Source organism: Cyanistes caeruleus, chromosome 3, assembly GCF_971803275.1.
Source record: "Cyanistes caeruleus chromosome 3, bCyaCae1.hap1.1, whole genome shotgun sequence".
Classification (NCBI taxonomy): domain Eukaryota; kingdom Metazoa; phylum Chordata; class Aves; order Passeriformes; family Paridae; genus Cyanistes; species Cyanistes caeruleus.
The window spans coordinates 113,798,773-113,818,261 of NC_141703.1; the positions used below are offsets into that span (position 1 = coordinate 113,798,773).

The 19,489-nt window shown below is 45.0% G+C and overlaps 1 protein-coding gene across 4 annotated transcripts in view; it reads left to right on the plus strand.

The window, feature by feature from the left end:
- The window catches only part of SCAF4 (SR-related CTD associated factor 4), a 38,611-nt gene that overhangs the window by 11,995 nt on the left and 7,127 nt on the right, over nucleotides 1–19,489 (plus strand). For 2 of the 4 annotated variants that reach the window (XM_086883678.1, XM_086883681.1), the window contains exons 5-18: nucleotides 892–1,027; nucleotides 3,302–3,441; nucleotides 3,956–4,132; nucleotides 4,349–4,449; nucleotides 11,322–11,369; nucleotides 12,472–12,580; nucleotides 12,916–13,083; nucleotides 13,696–13,781; nucleotides 14,518–14,702; nucleotides 15,630–15,730; nucleotides 16,669–16,782; nucleotides 17,466–17,622; nucleotides 18,406–18,560; nucleotides 19,322–19,484. In XM_086883678.1, the coding sequence (XP_086739804.1) occupies nucleotides 892–1,027; nucleotides 3,302–3,441; nucleotides 3,956–4,132; nucleotides 4,349–4,449; nucleotides 11,322–11,369; nucleotides 12,472–12,580; nucleotides 12,916–13,083; nucleotides 13,696–13,781; nucleotides 14,518–14,702; nucleotides 15,630–15,730; nucleotides 16,669–16,782; nucleotides 17,466–17,622; nucleotides 18,406–18,560; nucleotides 19,322–19,484 (1,840 nt within the window). The remainder of the gene's footprint in view (nucleotides 1–891; nucleotides 1,028–3,301; nucleotides 3,442–3,955; nucleotides 4,133–4,348; nucleotides 4,450–11,321; nucleotides 11,370–12,471; nucleotides 12,581–12,915; nucleotides 13,084–13,695; nucleotides 13,782–14,517; nucleotides 14,703–15,629; nucleotides 15,731–16,668; nucleotides 16,783–17,465; nucleotides 17,623–18,405; nucleotides 18,561–19,321; nucleotides 19,485–19,489) is intronic. The other 2 variants (XM_086883680.1, XM_086883679.1) reach the window with 1 other exon arrangement.

The following is a 19,489-nucleotide window of genomic DNA, read 5'->3' on the forward strand; positions in this document are numbered from 1 at the left end:
TTACATGGGTGTATATAACTGAGTCAGAGTGAAAGAGCAGAATCAATTCATTTGAACTAAAAGGTACTTACAGCTTATATGTGTGCAAGTGAGTGACTAAGTCTGCAGAGAGGACAGCAATGCAACGTGTGTTCTGCCTTCCACCTGCTTGCATCTTCCAGCTGAAGCAGCACAGCTACTGAGACATCTTTGTTTGAATGCTGGGCTAAAGAAGGAAGGGCCAATTTCTAGCTTGTTCCTGGAAGCTGCATTGTTCTTCATGTAAAAAAAAAAAAAGGAAAGAAATGAGCTTAAAATAACAGCTGACAATCAGAGATTCTAAATTAATCCTTCTGCAGTGATCAGTGAGGATGTTTCCTGCTTGCTTTCCTCATCTTTTGGATAATGATGGAGATGCAGTTTCTGGTCTCAACATAGAATTGGTTGGGTTAAGAATAATACCAAGAAAGGAGCCCTCAGTCTGACTGATTCTGAATCAAAGTGTTGTGGTAACATTTTCTGGTCTAACTGCCCCTCTCTTCACGAAGGCTTTCCAGCTCATCTTCCTTTTCTCTTTTTGGTCACGTGGGTTCCTTGTTTCATCCCTTTGTGACGACCTGTGTAAACACGGGGCTGAAATGGATTGGTCCTGGATTGTACAGCACACCTGGATTTGTGATTGGCCAGAAGAGTTTGAGGGAAATGTCAGATGGCTTTGATAGTAAAACAAGTTGACAGTTTTTATCTTTGCCAGTTCAAAGGTGTTGCTGCCCTCTTGTCACGACACAGGGTTTGCTGAGTTGATGATGGTGATTTTGTCACGTGATGTTCAAACCTTCTCTACATACAGAAGATAAAATGGTAACTTAAGAAAGCTGGATTCAGCATTGGTGCTTCCTTTTGTTTCAACAGAGTAAAATAGTTCGTGTCCTGAACCTCTGGCAGAAAAATGGAGTATTCAAAATTGAAATAATTCAGCCTCTCTTGGATATGGCAGCAGGAACCAGTGCCACTGCACCCATAGCAGAGAATGCTACTAACAATGAAGGTAGGAATGACATTTTAACTTCTGCTCTCAAAGGGTAAATAGCAACAGCTTGTTTGCTTTCAGCACAAAGTGCCTGCTCTTAGTTCCAGCAGTGACATAGCAATAAAGTCAGCTTTGTCACAATGAGCAGCCAAACTCATTTTCAATAAGTGCTGATACTGTACTTCAGAAAATACTGTACTTCAGAAGTCATGTCAGTATTGACATGGGAGATATATTAAATGTTTATCATGTATGTATGCATGTGTACATATGCATGTGCACACTTAGAGGTGACTTCAGTGTGCCCTCTTAAACAGACACTATTTTTTCTTTTGCTTTGAAATATTTTTATGTGATTTCTCAATTTCATAATTGTGATGTAATTTTTTAATGCCAGTATCCAGGTGAGTGACTGGTATCTTAGGTGTTAAAGAGCTCCATCTTCCTTTGAGTCAGCTTAGTAGCTGAAAGCAGCAGCTGTCAGTGTCTCAGTGTGCAGCCCTGATAGTCTTGGACTGGTGTTTCACATCCAGGTTCTCAAAGAGAACATTTGTGCCAGGGATTTTGCATGGACTGCTGGCTGAGAAGCACCGACCTGCAGAGCACAGCAGTGCCAGCCTGCCCACAGTGCCTGCACTGACCTATTTAGTGCCACAGCAAAGTGAGAGTGAGGTTACAGGGAATACGCATTCCACAATTCCTTCCTTCTCCGAAGAGCTGCTTTTTGGCTCTGCACTCCGTGTTTCACACTGAGCTTTGGTAATCTCCTTATTCACTGTGCTCATGGAGTAGGACTGGGAAAATGGAACGGAGGGAGTGAGGTGTGGTGAGAGACAGCAAAGCAGTGAAATCATCTCCAGCTGTGTTCAGGGAAGTGTATCCCATTAAAGGTTTTATAAACTTGGCAGGGCCAGGGAATGAGTGCCTTGGCATCTGAGCTGGGGGGAGAGGGCAGAGTGGTGGCTGTACAACTGAATTTTGGGACGGGTGAGGGGCACTGCCTGTCCAGCTCTATCTCTCCTCAGTAGTGGTGAACAGGTTGGATGCCTTCTGCACAGATTTTCAGTGAGGTTATTCAGATGCATCACAGGGGGTAATTTGGCCCTGCAGTAAATATGCTAATGAATAATAATAAGTATATTAATGCATTATGTGAAGTAGAGTCTGTTTTGCTGATAAAGGTAGAGAGAAATGCAAATTTTCTCCCTTGAGCAAGCAAATATCCTTCCGAATATATACAGGAAATAATTTGGGAGTTACTTTATATTTAAAAACAACACGTACCTTTTTGCTTTGTTTTTATGTTGCATTTCACTTCTGGGAAAGTATTATTCAACACATTTGCCTGTGCTTGCTGCCTGTCAACGCTGGAGTTATTTGAAGTGCAAACAGAGGAATGGCTTTATAAGAGTTGCTATTGCAAGGCGAACGTGTTTGCTTAGTGTTTCGAACGAAATATTTCTGTCTGTGGAGTTGTTTTTTTTTTAACTCACTCCTTGTACAGCTTTATTATGTCCATTAAAAAAGATCCACTGAAGAATAGTTACTCACAGTATGTAGGAATTGATGGGATTATTGCTAATTTATTTGGTACTGGCAAGATGCTTACAAAAGGTGTTGTAATGTAAGACAAAGAGAATGGGAACACTAATAGCATGTCTTAAATTGTGATCTCAGTTTCAGCAAAGCTTAGTGGAAATGGGAGTCTTTTCCTGGAAAAAGGAGTAAATATAATTTTCCTGGTGGGAGGATTTATCCATCAGCTGCAGGTGTGGCTTGTGCATGTGCAAAAGAGACATATGAACAAACTTTGTCAAAGAAAACTGCCTGTGAAGTAATCCTTAAAAACCTTTAATTATTGCTAGACTTTTCTGCAAAAGTTCAGTTACTGGGAGAATCTCAGCTGTTCTTCCAGTGAGCCATGAGATGGTTGATTTGGATAATTTACCCAAAAGGATGAGCCCAGGTCTGTGGAAGCAGAACCACCACATTCAGGGTATTGAAGCTCATTGCCTAGTGCTGTTTGAGTGAGAGCTTTTCTAAACCTGCACAGCTACTAACATGGAGCTGGGAGCTAAAATTCCGTGTGGGACCAGCTTTTCTGTCTTAGTGCATCCCAAGCGCAGGTGTGAGCAGTGACTGGAGCAGCTCATGGCACAATGAACAGAATACGCAGCTGGATGGTGTAAATTGGCCCTTTTGGGTTAAACTGGGGGTTGTAGGCAGACACTTGTGGGGAGCAAGAGGAATGTGGAGTCACACAGCCCTGTCTGTGTTCCTGGAAACCCTCAGGTTCGCCGCCGCCTCCGGCCAAGGTTCCCTCAGAGGCCCCGCAAGTGACCGCGAACTCAGTGCCCAGCGTGCCACAGCTGCCCAGTTCTGATGCCTTTGCAGCTGTAGCCCAGTTGTTCCAGACAACACAAGGACAACAGGTAACCTGCTCACTGATGCCCTTCAGTTTCTGTGTGAAACGAGAGGGAGAGTGGTGGAGTTGAGAGCCTGGATTTGAAGCTTCCCAAAGGTCTTCAGGGAAAAACTTGCAGGAATTAGAGTATTTAAATTCTTCCATCCAATAGTTGCAATATTTGATGATACTCGGTTTTATGTTCCTAAATAATTACTTATGAATTGATGCAGTAACAGTGTTTCCAGAACAGGTGGAATATCTCAAAGAAAATGAGGAATTTAATTATTCAGACCACTTAAATGTTTGCTGTATTGAAGGGCCTGAGCACTGCAGTGTTGGGATCTACTGAGTTTTGCCACCAGAGTGTTTAAAAAGGGACTCCTGGTCTTGCTGTAAATGCTCCCACAGTTCAGTCAGGTTGTTAGTGTATTCATCCCCTACCAGAGTCTGTACTGACATGAAATTTATATCCTACAACTATTCCAATACTTGGTGTTTATATGAGAACATACACTTAATACTGTCTTACATTTCTGTAGCTTCAGCAAATCCTGCAGACCTTCCAACAGCCTCAGAAGCCCCAGTCACCGGTCATAGACAACACTGTGATGGCTCAGGTTCAAGCTATTACTGCTCAGTTGAAAACCACAGCAGCACAGCCCCCAGAGCAGAAAGCTGCTTTCACAGCACCTGAGCAGAAAACATCGTTTGACAAAGTAAGTCTTGGTTCTCATCTTCTGAAGCTGAAGAAAACTGGTTTTGGACAGTTTTTATTTTGTATTGGAATATAGATTTCTGTTTTTCCTCAGTTATATCCTTGTCTTTAGTTTCAGAGCTTACATAGGTTGTAAAAATGAGATAATAAAAGATATTTCGGCTGGCAGTTGGGTAAGATACAGAAAAAATAGTTGTCCTGATGTGATTTCTTTCAGAAGCTGCTAGATCGGTTTGACTATGATGATGAACCAGAAGCAGTGGAAGATTCAAAGAAAGAAGATTCAGCTCCTTCCCCTTCAGTGTCTCAGCCGGCTTTGTAAGTTCTAAGTCATAATAAAACTAAGGAATCTTTGTCCTAAAACATTTTTAGGTTAGAAAGTAGATTAAAATTCCAAGTTAGTTCAGTGTTTAACTGCTACAGTTCAAATCTAAAACATTGCTAACAGGTTTTGGTGTGTAATTTTTATGTCTCGTTAGTTTGGTGATCTGGTGTAGGTCTGTGTTGCCTCATTGATTAAGGACTGTGCTCTGTAGAGAAAAGCTCGGTTTTGGTTGCAAGATTGAGTTCCATGTTTTTACAGTACAACTGTGGGTGTCAGGCCATCACTGGATCAGCTGGATTGCTTTACTAGTTGGGGAAAAGCTGCTATTCCAAACATTGTGATCGTTTTAAGTATTCAAGAAATGAAAATTAGCTTTACAGTTTTATGTTGGCAAACATTCCTTCCCCAGGAATGTTTGCAAACAGGAAACAGGCTCCTGTTTCCCTTTTGCTGTGTGAACCTTTTGCTTGGGTTGTACTGCAAGACAAGTCTGTATTCTGTTAGCAGCTGTTAAAACCAGGTGGGGCAGTGTTCTTTATCTCTCCCACCACCCATCCTCCCTCCAGGGGGAAATCTTCTGTTCATGGGCCATTGAGTCTCACTGCATGACTGATAAACTTCCATCATCCCACTGGGACATGCTGCACCCAGGGGGAGGAGCCGAGCATTCCTACCTGGATATAATCTGAGATTTGGAACACCACGGTCAGCCTTTCTCCACTGGATTCCCAGAGGAAACCATGACCCACCTCCAGCAGCCCTGGAGCTTCAGAGGAAAACTGCAGCCTTTGTACAGGATCATTGCTTCAGCAGAGCCCATCTGTCAGTGCAGGAGGACTGCAGGCACCATTTAGTGAGAGCGCTAGCAACACGTGCCCAACAGGGTGTCAGGTTGTATCCTGACTCTGTCAGTGGTTTTTGTACTACTGCATTGTATTTTAATGTTCTTAGGAAAGAACTGTTATTCTTACTCCCATATCTTTGCCTGAGAGCCTCTTAATTTCAAATTTGTAATAATCTGGGGGGGAGGTTTACATTTTCCATTTCAAGAGAGGCTCCTGCCTTCCTTAGCAGACCAAACCTGGTTGTCTTTCAAACCAGGACAGATTTTGGTGCCCTGTGTGGGGCATGAGGACATTGAGAGAAAAAGGGTGAAAAAAGGAATAACAGTTCTTTAGTAACTTGTGTTCTGGATCTAGAAACCTCATTAGGTGGCACCATGTGGTCTCGCTTACCCTGGTTCAGGTGGCATGTGGTCGTGGCTGTATTTCTTCTGTTTGCAGGCCCTTATCTACACATGGGTCCTATAACTAAGGCTACTATGGCTATTATCCAATTTGCTTGATAGCTTAGTAAGGTGAGGAATTAATGGATTTTTTCCTCTGGAAGGTGGATGGATTCAGAGCTATCACACACTAACTGTATGTTTTTGGGGTTACTTTAATAATGGTACCTACTGTGAGGAAATGTTACCAGGGGAAATTTTCCCCCATCCCTCCACCCAGCTCTTTGGGTCTACCCCACCTGTTTTCAAAGGGTTCAAATCTTCTCTAAATGCTAATGATATCATACAATGACTGATGTTGCTGATACACCTGTTACACTTAGCATTCAGAGATAAAGGGAGATTGGGTTGGATAGCCACCCTGACAGCTACCCCAGAGAACAGGGATGCTGCCCCTGAGCCTGACCCTGCCCCACAGCCCACCTCAGAAATGAACCACCTGGATTGGGTGGGGGATTCTGGTGAAGGAGATGGGCCAGATGCTAAAGGAGTGCATTTCCTCAGCTGCTGGGAAACCCTCCCCCTGCCTCGAAGAGGGAGAGTCTGATGGTGCTGCAGTGGAACCCACAGACGTTACAACTGTCCACAGTTCCAGCTGAACCACAAGGGCAGTCACAGCCAGCAGCAGTTGCCGCTGTGGAAACAAAGTCTAAGATGAAATCAGGGGCTAAGAAAGGAAGGCCCTCATAACCTGCAGGGGAGCCAGAGGCTGAGATCAGCACTGAGCCGCTGACGTATGAGCGTCTCCATAATCTGCAAAAAGACATTGTGAGGTGGGGGCGTGAGCCTTATACAACCTGGTTACTTTGGGTCTGGGACCTTATGGGTGCAGGTGTGCAGCTGGATGGTGGTGAGGCAAGGAATGTGGGACCCTTGACCCAGGACTCAGGCGTGAATCAGGTATTTGTCAGGGAGCAAGGGCCCCTTTCCCTCTGGGAGCTGCTTTTGATGAGTGCAAGAGAGAGGTTTGTCCACAGAGAGAGAATGGAAGAGTACTATCATAGAAGGGGCTGGAAAACCATTGAGGAAGGGATCCAACAGCTGAGAGAAGCGGCAGTATTAGAGGTCCTTTTTTGGAGGGTTGGGACAGCATGATAATGACCCCGACAAAGTCAGGTGCACTGGACAGATGTTGTGGAGTCTGGCAAATCTAGGGCCACGTGAATACACCACCTTCATTGCCATGATTAATGCTGATAACAACTGAGAGACAGTGGGTTCTGTCACCACCAGGCTTAGAAATTTTGGGAGTATGGTCCATGGCCCGCAGCAGGCTTGGATTTCTGCTGTGATTAAAGAACTCAAAGAGGAGATGAGGGAAATGAGGGAAGAGATGAGGAAGAGTAGTTCCCATATGGCACCAGTGCGAGTCACAAGCCCAAAACTCCAAGCCCAGCGTCCCCCAGCTAGAGAGAGAGGGTACACCCCACGAGCTGAGCTGTGGTTCTTTGTACGTGACCATGGGGAAGACATGGGAAAGTGGGATGGGAAACCCACTTCTGCCCTGGCAGCACCACGAGTGTGTCAGCTCAAGAAGGGAAACACTAACCAAAGGAGTTCCACTAGAGCGAAGGTAGCCTCAGCCTCCCATCACCAAGCTGCCAGGTATTATAGAAGGCAGGAAGATCTGTCAAATACCCTTAAAGGAACTTTTAGTATATATGCCCAGGAAAGAAATAATAACCAGTGCTAGAGGGGCCCTGCCTCTAGCCAGGAAGAGGCGCGGGAAAACCGGGTCTTTTGGACAGTGTGGATCAGATGGCCTGGCACATCAGAGCCACAAAAATACAAAGCTTTAGTTGATACTGGTGCACAGTGTACCCTAATGCCATCAGGATATGTGGGGGCAGAACCTGTTTCCATTGCTGGGGTGATGGGGGGATCGCAGCAATTGACTCTGTTGGAAGCCGAAGTGAGTCTGACTGGGAAGGAGTGGCAGAAACATCCCATTGTGACTGGCCCAGAGGCCCTGTGTATTCTGGGCAAAGACTTCCTTTGAAATGGCTATTACAAAGACCCAAAGGGACTCAGGTGGGCTTTTGGAATAGCTGCTGTGGAGGCAGAGGACATTAAGCAATTGAACACCTTGCCTGGACTATCAGAGAACCCATCTGTAGTAGGACTCCTGAAGGTGGAAGAACAGCAAGTACCAATTGCCACCTCAACAGTGCACCACCGACAGTATAGGACAAATCGAGATGCTGTGATCCCCATCCACAAGATGATCCGAGAGCTGGAGAGCCAAGGGGTGGTCAGCAAAACTCACTCACCCTTCAACAGCCCCATCTGGCCTGTGCGTAAATCTGCAGGAGAATGGAGATTGACTGTGGACTATCGTGCATTGAATGAAGTGACTCCACCTCTGAGCGCTGCTGTGCCGGACATGCTGGAGCTCCAGTATGAGCTGGAGTCCAAGGCAGCGAAGTACTACGCCACTATTGACATTGCCAATGCATTTTTCTCCATTCCCCTGGCAGCAGAATGCAGGCCTCAGTTTGCTTTCACATGGAGGGGAGTGCAGTACACCTGGAACCGACTGCCCCAGGGGTGGAAGCACAGCCCCACCATCTGCCATAGACTGATCCAGGCTGCCCTGGAAAAGGGTGAGGCTCCAGAACATCTGCAGTACATTGATGATATCATTGTGTGGGGGAAAACAGCAGTGGAAGTGTTTGAGAAAGGGAAGAAGATCATCCAGATTCTGCTGGAAGCCAGCTTCACCATAAAAAAGAGCAAAGTCAAAGGACCTGTGCAAGAGATCCAGTTCCTGGGGATGAAGTTGCAAGAAGGATGGCATCAGATTCCCACTGGGGTCATCAATAAGATCACTGCAATGTCTCCACCTGCCAGCAAGAAGGAAATGCAGGTTTTCCTAGGTGCCATAGGTTTTTGGAGAATGCGTATTCCTGAATGCAGCCAGATTGTGAGCCCTCTCTACCTGATCGCCCACAGGAAGAATGATTTCCACTGATGCCCTGAACAACAACAAGCCTTTGCTCAGATCAAGCAGGAGATCACTCATGCAGTAGCCCTTGGCCCAGTCAGAACAGAGCACATGTGAAGAATGTGCTCTACTCTGCAGCCGGGAACAATGGCTTGTCCTGGAGCCTTTGGCAGAAAGTGCCAGAAAGTCTCCCCAGAAAGTCTGGGGAGACTCAAGGCCGACCACTGGGATTCTGGAGCCGAAGCTACAGAGGGTCCGAAGCCAACTACACTCCCACAGAGAAGGAAATCTTAGCTGCCTATGAAGGAGTTCAAGCCTCCTCAGAGGTGATTGGCACAGAAGCACAACTCCTCCTGGCACCCCGGCTACCGGTGCTGGGGTGGATGTTCAGAGCAAAGAGTCCTTCCACCCACCATGCCAACGCTACATGGAGCAAGTGGATTGCTCTCATCACACAGCGCACCCATGTTGGAAACCCAAATCGCCCTGGGATTTTGGAGATAATTACAAACTGGCTGGAAGGTGAAAACTTTAGTCTCACTGATGAAGAAGAGCAGGAACAAGTGACATGGCTGAAGGAGCTCCACCATACAACCAACTGCCAGCAGAAGAAACACGCTATGCTCTGTTCACTGATGGTTCCTGTCACGTCGTAGGGATGAACCAGAAGTGGAAAGCAGCCGTATGGAGCCCCACACAACAGGTCGCAGAGGCCACTGAAGGAGAAGGTGGATCAAGCCAACTTGCTGAACTCAAAGCTGTTCAACTGGCCCTGGACATGGCTGAAAGAGAGAAGTGGCCAAAGCTCTACCTCTACACGGACTCATGGATGGTACCCAATGCTCTGTGGGGATGGCTGGAAAGGTGGAAAAGGGCCAACTGGTAGCGTAGGGGAAAACCAATCTGGGCTGCTGATGAGTGAAAAGATATTGCCACTAGGGTAGAGAAACTACCTGCCCATGTCCCCAGGAGTCGGGCTCATGAGGAGCTCGGAAACAATGAGCAGGTGGATCAAGCTGCTAAGATAGAGGTGTCAAAGATAGATTGGCAACATAAGGGCGAGCTGTTCCTAGCTCGATGGGCCCATGATGCCTCAGGTCATTCATATCCGTGACTGAGACATGTGCCACGATCAAGCAGGCCAAGCGGCTGAAGCCCCTCTGGTACGGTGGACATTGGTCCAAATACAAGTATGGGGAGGCCTGGCAGATTGACTAAATCACACTGCCCCAGACCTGCCAAGGCAAGCGCTATGTGCTGACCTTGCTGGAAGCCATCACTGGATGGTTGGAAACCTACCCTGTGCCTCATGCTACAGCCTGGAAAAGCAAGTCTTGTGGAGACATGGCACCCCTGAGAGAATCGAGTCAGACAGTAGGACCCATTTCAAGAATAGCCTTATTCTGGGCAAGAGAAGGCGGTATTGAATGGATATATCCCTTATCATGCACCAGCTGCCAGGAAAGCTGAACGATGCAAGGGACTGCTTAAGACTACCCTGAAGGCACTTGGCAGAGGGACCTTCAAAATTTGGGAAATGAACTTGGCAAAGGCCATCTGGATGGTCAACACCAGAGTCCATCAATTGAGCTAGTCCTGCCCAGTCTGAACCCTTGCACACTGGATGGAGATAAAGTCCCTGTGATACATGAAAGGTACTTTAAGAAAGACTGTTTGGATTGGTCCCATCTCAGGCAAAGGCAAACCTGTCTGTGGGATTGTTTTTCCTCAAGGACCTGGTTACACTTGGTGGGTAATGCAGAAAGATGGAGAAATCTGTTGTGTACCACAGGGAAACCTCATCTTAAGCAGGAACTGTGTGTAGGGTTTCATTGTATATGTATATATATATATATAGAGAGAGAGAGTTTAAAGAGGGTATTGATTTGGGTATGATGCAGATGGTAATAGAATAAGGGATGAATAATGTCTTCGGTTGCACTGCAAGATGTAACCACAAGTCTGTATTCTGTTAGCAGCTGTTAAAACCAGGTGGGGCAGTGTTCTTTATCTCTCCCACCACCCATCCTCCCTCCAGGGGGAAATCTTCTGTTCATGGGCCATTGAGTCTCACTGCATGACTGATAAACTTCCATCATCCCACTGGGACATGCTGCACCCAGGGGGAGGAGCCGAGCATTCCTACCTGGATATAATCTGAGATTTGGAACACCACAGTCAGCCTTTCTCCACTGGATTCCCAGAGGAAACCATGACCCACCTCCAGCAGCCCGGGAGCTTCAGAGGAAAACTGCAGCCTTTGTACAGGATCATTGCTTCAGCAGAGCCCATCTGTCAGTGCAGGAGGACTGCAGGCACCATTTAGTGAGAGCGCTAGCAACACGTGCCCAACAGGGTGTCAGGTTGTATCCTGACTCTGTCAGTGGTTTTTGTACTACTGCATTGTATTTTAATGTTCTTAGGAAAGAACTGTTATTCCTACTCCCATATCTTTGCCTGAGAGCCCCTTGATTTCAAATTTATAATAGTTTGGAGGGAGGGGGTTTACATTTTCCATTTCAAGAGAGGCTCCTGCCTTCCTTAGCAGACCAAACCTGGTTGTCTTTCAAACCAGGACAACTGTGCATTATGATAAAGTCTGGAATGACATGACCACATCCCAGTTTTTTCCACAGGACCTCTCTCTCATTCAGTACACAGGCTGGATGGTGCTCAATGCCGGGGTTAGTCCATATTTCTTTTTTCCCTGCTTCAGTATGTGGCCCCCTGTCTTTCTCTCTGTATCTGCATCTAAACCTTGCTTTGAAAACCAGAACCACTAACTTTGTCATCAGCTTTCTGACTGTGTCTCTCACCTTGAGCACTTTATGTCCAAGAGTAGTAGTTCATTTGAGTGCCTCTGAAGGAAATAGCTAGATTTAGAATACAGATGGAACTCTGGAGTTCAGAAAGATGAGGTAGGTCAAACATAGGCACTGCTTGTGTCTGCCCAGCTGGGGGCTTGTGAGCATGTTTATGTTCTGTTGGTAGTGCTTCATGCCCTCTGTCCTTGGTGTCTCACAAGTGTGCAAGGCATCCCTGAGGGTGGCATTCCAGTGTTCCCAGTCTGGGCACACAAGCTCAGTAATTCTCTCTATAAAATACTCATCTGTCCAAAATCTTCTCAAAATTGTCTTCAGACATTGCAAAGTTCCATTTCCCATCACCATCTAATTCTTTTATCCCCCTGAAATCCTGCTGAGTTTCTTGCACAGGCTGCATCCTGCAAGCAGGTCCTGTTACCTCCACAGAGCTCCAGAATTCCCTGAGCACTGTCCATTCTGTGTGTTGAATCAGGAAGTGATGGGGATCACTGTAATCCTCGTGTGATACACACTCCCTTCTCTGCCCTATTTCCTCCCAAACCAAAATGTTTTTGTACAGCAAAAGTACAGACAGTTTGTTTTCCCTGTGGAGAAAAGCACTGCTTCTTTTGTTCCCAAAAGAGGAACTGCAAAGGAAGAGAATTAGCCTAAGGCAGAAAATCTTCCTGGAATATTTCTGTAGGCTGAGATCTTTAGCAAGCTTGCATAAGTAGAGGGGCAAAAGAGGCTCTAACCTTTGTGTAGCATTCTTTAAATGCAAAAGGACTACTCTTAGAGTGGAGAAGAGATCCAGAGGCCACTCTTTCTTCCTTTTCTTTTTTTGTTGGAAACAGGACCATAGTAAAGATAACTGTTCTGTCTGAAATAACAGCAAAAATGTGTAAATGTGCATAGAAATCTGTAAAATAAAGACAAATTGTACATTTATTGACTTGTCTCACCAAAATATTCCTGGTTTTAGTGGTTTTCCAGGAGAAGGCATGCAGCAGCCAGTATTTCCTCAGCTCCCAAATATGGATCCTTTTCAGCAGCGGATGATGGGAATGCAGCAGGATCCGATGCGGCACCAGGTAACCCCAGGCTTTTCCCTTGTCCCCCTCTTGTGTTTTCCATCCTTTGCTGTTTTCTTTGGTGCAGAAGGAAGGAAGTGATTTTCCTGTTGGTGAAGAGTGAATGTGGCTTAGCCCTCCATCTTCCCAAAGAAACATATTATTTTTGGTGTCTGTCCTAGTCAGTCTTTGAAGGACAAGATTGTTACTTCTACACCCAAATGCTTGGCTTGCTTCATCTTTCCCCCATCTTTTGTTATGAGTTTTGAGCAGACATAAAACTTCACTTGAGCCTGCTGGGAAGCAAATGTAATTCCTTCTCCTAGATGTAATTCTGTGTTTTTTCCTCTCCCAAGGTGCCACTTCCTCCGAATGGGCAGATGCCAGGCTTTGGTCTCCTGCCTACCCCCCAGTTCCCACCCATGGCTCAGCCAGTGATGCCTCCAGCAGCACCAGTGCAGCCAACTTTCCAGTCTCCCTTCCCAGTCCAGGCTGAGCCACACCTGCAGAAACCCCATCAGCAGGTGAGCAACCCTTACAGTGAACAGAGCAACTTAAATGCTCTCATACATGTCTTTCCCAAACGTGTGTGGATTGTCCTGGAGCAGAAATGTCAGGATGACCAGGACACAGCTGGCTATGAGGCTGGCTCTGCTGGGAGGCAGTTGGGGAGCTCCAGGACTTACCTTTTTTCTGTCTCCAGCATACTTCAGGCTTAAAGTAGTTTCTTATAACATCTTGGAGAAAAGTTGCATCAGATCTCACTTTGCCTGAGACTTTGATGATGGAGCAGGAGGATCCACTGACTGATTTTAAGGAATAAAATCATATTCTGTGGGGATGCAGGTGGTACTGAGATGGGGTAAAATGTGGAAAACCAATAATTTGCAAATTGAAAATGGGAATTGTGTAAATTATTTCTATGGTGTCTTTTCAGTGGCTGTATTAAGTACCTGCAGTACTGGACCCTCTCTCTGCTAGTGACCACAGAATGAAGCCTTTGAGTCACATTACTCTTTAATTTCACACATTTGAATATTCAGTGTATTTTCAGTGCTATTAATTTAGTCTGAGCATAAAAAGAAATAAAATGCTTGTGCTGTTCACCCATAACAGCTGTCAACTTCACTTTTTAGGATATGGAAGTGGAACAGCCACCCATTCAGGAGGGAAAAAGGCATGTTTCCGACAGTAGGAAATCAAGATCTAGATCTGCATCAAGGTAAATGACTGAAAGTTCTTTTAGTGCAGGAATAAAAAGCAGATAGCAACTCTTAAGATACATGAACCTCTAAAGTCATCTCCCTTCTAGAGAAAATATGGTATCTATGCAGTTCTCTCTCACTGGGAGAGAGCAACTTCCATGCCTGTCAGTCCAGAATAAATTTTAGGTAGGCAGAATGTGATAGTTTAATTTTGTCTGTGCTCTAAAAACACTTTTTGTATGAAAACATTTGTGATCTATGTCTGTGTGTCACCAAGTGTGTGTGTCACATCCCAGCTGACCGAGCAGATCTGGCTCCACTCTCCCTTTAGTTGCCAGTCGTCTTCACCAAGTTCCACATGATTTCTCTGAAGGTCTTCCACAGCTTGAGTGGTTTAGAACTTGAACATGATGTAAAATACATTTTCAGTGGCAGATTCTATTTATAGTCTCTTTGAGCCATTTCTTTGTAAAAGAATAAACATTTGCCTCACTGATGCAGTGTAACTTTCCAGTGTTGAAGTGGACACAGTTTTGATGGTCAACTTCAAGACAAAATTAGTAGAGGACGAGATAGTGGAAAGTAATCATCTGTTCATATCAGCTACCGCAGTAATTTATGAATGCCTGTGAGTGAGCTTGGATTGTTGGATTCCCATATTGACGGAACTCTTTGGGTATTTAAGCCCTTAACCGTGTGTCGGTGTCGGCGTGGCAAGCGCTGACCACGCTCTGGTGGCTCTGGTCCCCACAGGTCCCCCAAGAGGAGACGCTCGCGGTCGGGCTCGCGCTCGCGGCGCTCGCGGCACCGGCGCTCGCGCTCGCGGGACCGGCGCCGGCACTCGCCCAAGTCCCGCTCCCAGGAGCGGCGCGAGCACGAGCGGGAGAGGGAGCGCCGCTCCAAGGGCCTGCCCCAGATCAAGTCAGAGACTGTCAGTGGTGAGTCTGCTCTCTTGGTGGCTGCTTGTGGGACTCTGCACCTTCCAGTAATGCCATTGTCTGGGTGATACTTTCAAAGTTTTTGTGCTCCTACTTGTGGTTTCCGAGGCTCATCCAAACAGAACAAAAGTTAACTGCCTTGTGATTCCTGGCAGGAATTTCACTACACTTCGTAGTAGGCTGTTTAGCATTTCTGGAGTATCTCCAAGTTAGAAATATTATGGCTGTAAAATGAGAAAAGGAAAAGCTGGAACCCCATGTTTTTCTTTTCCTTCCTTTGAGACATATAAGGTAAAGCAGACTGAACAAAAAGAATTAGAGTTTATTGTAAATTATTACAATTTTTCAATTTTTCAAGTATTCAGTCTTGTGTACCTCTCCAGCTTGAAGGGGACTTTGACCTAGAAAACACATAGACTAATGTTTGGATTTTTGATAGAACCTTGGCTTTGCCAGTGTTTATAGAACAAACATAGTAGTTATCTTCTGAATATTCCTTGGGAGTGTGGAATCTTCTCCAGGGTCATCAAGTAAAATAAAAACATTCTTTCTTTGATAAGAGAGACAAAAACCTGAGGTGTTGTAAGAGCCAAGACCTGAGCAGTGACAGTCCCAGGGGTGTAAAGGCCTGCAGAGCCCTGGTGGCTGTTCAGTGGGAGCTCCCTGGCAGTGTTGTGAGATGTGCTGCTGCCAACACCTTTCCCAGGCTCTGTCAAGTTGGCTGTCAAAGTTTGCAGTTCTGTATCTCTGGTGGGAAACCTGGATGAGTATTCGGTGTTGCTGCAGTACTCTGCAGCCTGGAGGATACCTTGAGCTCCTCTCCTGGTTGTCACCCTGGGTTCACACAGGATAAATGTTGATTATATGTCCTCTAAGGAGCTTGTGTCAGCAGTGGCTCTGAGCACCTGTGCTAACTCTTGGTTGTAGTTTGCAGTACCACGCTGTGGGTAGGACAGCTCGACAAAAGGACAACTCAGCAGGATGTGGGAAGTCTCTTGGAGGAGTTTGGCCCCATTGAGTCGATCAATGTGAGTAGAAGGGGTGCAGCGTGAGCCGCTTTGATATGCTTGGGTGCAGAACTTCTCTCCAGGCTGCTGTGAGGCAGAGTTATTTCTGATACATTCCAAAGAGCTGGCCTTTCATTCCCTATGTGTTGTGCTTTCAATTCATGTGGCTGATGGAGGGAGCTGCTTTGGTTTCCTGCAGTACAAAAATGATTGTGGGGTAATACAGAGTATTATCCCTTTTTCATAAAAATCCTGCTGTGGCTGCAGAATTACATCCCATGCTTCTGAGTTCCTTGGTTGCTTCATTTTATTTGATTATAGGAGTATGGACTCTCAAGCTGGTGTTCTTGTTGCTCTTCTTTCATTTTAACCATAACCATGGAGAACTATTGTTTTATTTTGCTGTATTTAAGTATATTTTATATAGAAATTATAGCTGTTCCAGTAACTTCAAAAACTTCATTCATTCAAACAAACAAAAATAAATGACTAATTTTCTTCCTATTCCCAAATTTTGTAAAAGATCATTGGAGTTTTTTCCTCAAATTCATTACAAATAGAAATTATTCCAAATCTGCAGCTAGAAGTGAATGTGGAGGTGCAGCTGGCAGAGCAAAGGGGGATACTGTTGTGCATTCCAACAAAGTAACTAATTGCCAGACGTTAGAATTTACATGAACGCTATTGTTTAACAATTTGAAAGAATTAAATATGCAAAAGTCAGCTGTATTTTAGAGTTTTGGAAGTTTTGAGAAGTTGTGGAAGTTTTAGTTCACTAGAAATGGGAATTTCCATAAGATACTGGATTTCTTAGCCTCTTAAACTAGCATTTCCTTCCATACTTCCATATTCCCTTTTGGAACAGCCCCTGGTGTCCCTCCCAGCTTGCTGTAACTGAGCATTTGTGTGTTGTTCACTGTGACCCACAAGATGAACTTTTCCCCTTGAACCCTGCACAGATGATACCACCCAGAGGATGTGCCTACATTGTCATGGTGCACAGACAAGATGCCAACAGAGCCCTCCAGAAACTGAGCCGAGGCAACTTCAAAGTCAACCAGAAATCCATCAAGGTAATGCTTGGAAAATGTCAGGCCTTCCAAAGCTGCTGTAATTATTGTCATCCTGTCTGGTCTGTGCTGGGGGAATTCCTTGGGGGTATTTCAGACTTATATGTATTCTGGAGATGATATTCTGTAAAATTCTGAAGAAATACATGAGTGAACTGGTTTTTGAGAATTATTATTCCTGGTCTATAGTGGGATTAGTGGAACCTTGTATCAGTTTCCTTGAGAGATATCTGTTTAATCAACAGAAATGGTGTCCTTTCAGGGACTGGCACTGTGTGTTTATCATTGCCAGTTATTTGTCTCCTAACAGAGTTTCATTACATATGATAATCCTACAAAGAGTACTAATAAATAAGGAAATGTGCATTAATTAATGAAGTTATTCCTTCTGTAGAATGTCAAATTAGTGTGACATTGTCCTCCAAAGGGAAATGGAATTAATTTTAGGGGCTGGGGATCATCAGAAGCAGCTGGCTTTATACATTTTTACAAATGGTGTACAAGAGTCAAGCCAAGGAATAGGACCTAAGTCTGCTTTAAAAGAAACTTACTTCAGGAGTTTTGTAGCTATTTCACTTCCACCTTTTACTTTTCGCCCTCAAGTGCTGTTTTGTGAGAATGAAATCTTAAATCCATTAAAGTGGAAATATTTTGCTGACCACTTGTATTTCCCCCTCCCCCCCAAGATTGCCTGGGCTCTGAATAAAGGAATAAAGCCAGACTACAAGCAGTACTGGGATGTAGAATTGGGTGTGACATACATACCATGGGACAAAGTCAAACCTGAAGATCTTGAAAGTTTCTGTGAAGGAGGAATGCTGGACAACGAGACCCTTAGTCCAGGTACAGTGCTACTGCATGCTTTGTTATTGAACCTTTGTTTCAGGGTTGGGTCATTCTGTCCAGTTTGCCCACTTAGCTGTCAATTATTCTATATGTGCTCTATCTGTAGCATCTCTTCATGCTGAACACACAAAAATCAGTTGTGTTTTAAACAAAAATGTAATGAATCATGAACATAATGTCAGTGTGTTCCAGTCCTCTCAGTGCTTTTCTCTCTCCCAAAGTGCCCCCTCGCTGATCCCTCTTTTTGTGCTCTTCCCAGGAAGTTTGGATAGGCTATAGGAGCTATTTCTTCCATAAATTAAGTTTAAAGCTATATTTGACATTTCTCTTAATTTGCTGTAATTCTTTATAGTTTTATTCTCCTTTTCCTTATTTTGAGGCTTGAAGATGTTGGATATTTTAGAAATTAGTTCTCAAATTAGTGCCAAAGCTGCTGCCTTCTTCCCTGAGAGCGATAGAATGAACCTGTTGAAAGCTTGTCCCAAAAATCCTTACAATTTTTGTCACAGATAATGTAACAGAATCCTGGGTGTGTATAAATACTGTCAGTGCAAAGGATTGCTAAATGACTACATAAAGGAACAAGTTGACTTGCTGTTTCAGTGCTTGCTGAGTTTAAGTGCATTTGGAATTTTTATTGTCAGAAATCAGTGCTTCTTCGCTCTGTGCTGGTTATTACCTGAGTGTTTTCAATTAGGTTATTTTTGGAAATATGGCAAAGCATGTTTCACGTGGCACTGCTTGTCTGATCCATGTCTGTTGGGATTTTGTTTTGGACAGAGTGGAAGGGAATTCCCAAGAAGTCTGAAAATGAAGTGGCTCAGAATGGAGGCGCAGAAGCTGCACACAATGAACCAGTGTCACCTATTCCCAAAGCTTTACCTGTCCCAATTCCTGTTCCCATGCCTGCACCAATAACAGTACCTCCTCCACAGGTGAGAGGCGCTCCACAGAAATAAACAAAAACTCACTTTAAATAATAATTCAGGGAGGGAGGGAATGCCATGAATGGTAACTCTCTTCTCTCAGTCACAGAGAAATCACTGTAGTTGAATCTTGGTTATAGAAGGGATGAATTGCATCTTCAGGTTTTCTGATTGGCTGTTTTTTGTTATTTGTTTTATTAATTAATGCTCCTCTAAAAGCTTTTCTTATTGGCAGATACTCCACTCCTTTTGTATCAGTAGTTTCTTGTCAGTGTTAAAATAGGAGAATCCCATAAATCAGACCTAATTTAAATTCAGAGCTTGTTATAAATCAGAAATAAAGCAAAACGAAACACCAGTCACTCTGATATGCAAACTCAGGTAGTGAGAAAGAGACAAGCAGAGGTTTTTACTTGCTCTGAAGTTGTGAGCATTCAGTGGATCCTGTCTGGAAATCCATCATGCTGGGTGGAAACGAATTCCAGGGACTGTGGGAGTGGTATGTGGAGGTGAGTTACTGACGTACCTTAGTACCCACTTAACACAGAGGGAAATTTTTCTCTCATTTCAAAGGCAGGCAGAACTGGTGTTGGTGTTTTCAGTGATGGGAGTTCCTGGAGTGCTCCTGCATCTTTTGTGCAAGTCCCCCCATGATTTTGAGCTCGCTGAGGTGTCCTGGTGGAGCTGGACACAAAGACAGATCCCCAGTGGGACAGAGAATCAATGGGGCACTCTTGGGGTAACCCATCTTTCCCTTTCCTTTTTCCTAGGTTCCCCCCCATCCATCAGGGCCTCCCATGGTTGGTGCACTCCAGCCCCCTGCTTTCACAGCACCTTTAGGAATCCCCCCTCCTGGATTTGCCCCCGGGGTGCCACCGCCGCCGCCGCCTCCATTCCTCCGGCCCGGCTTCAACCCGCTGCATTTACCTCCAGGTTTG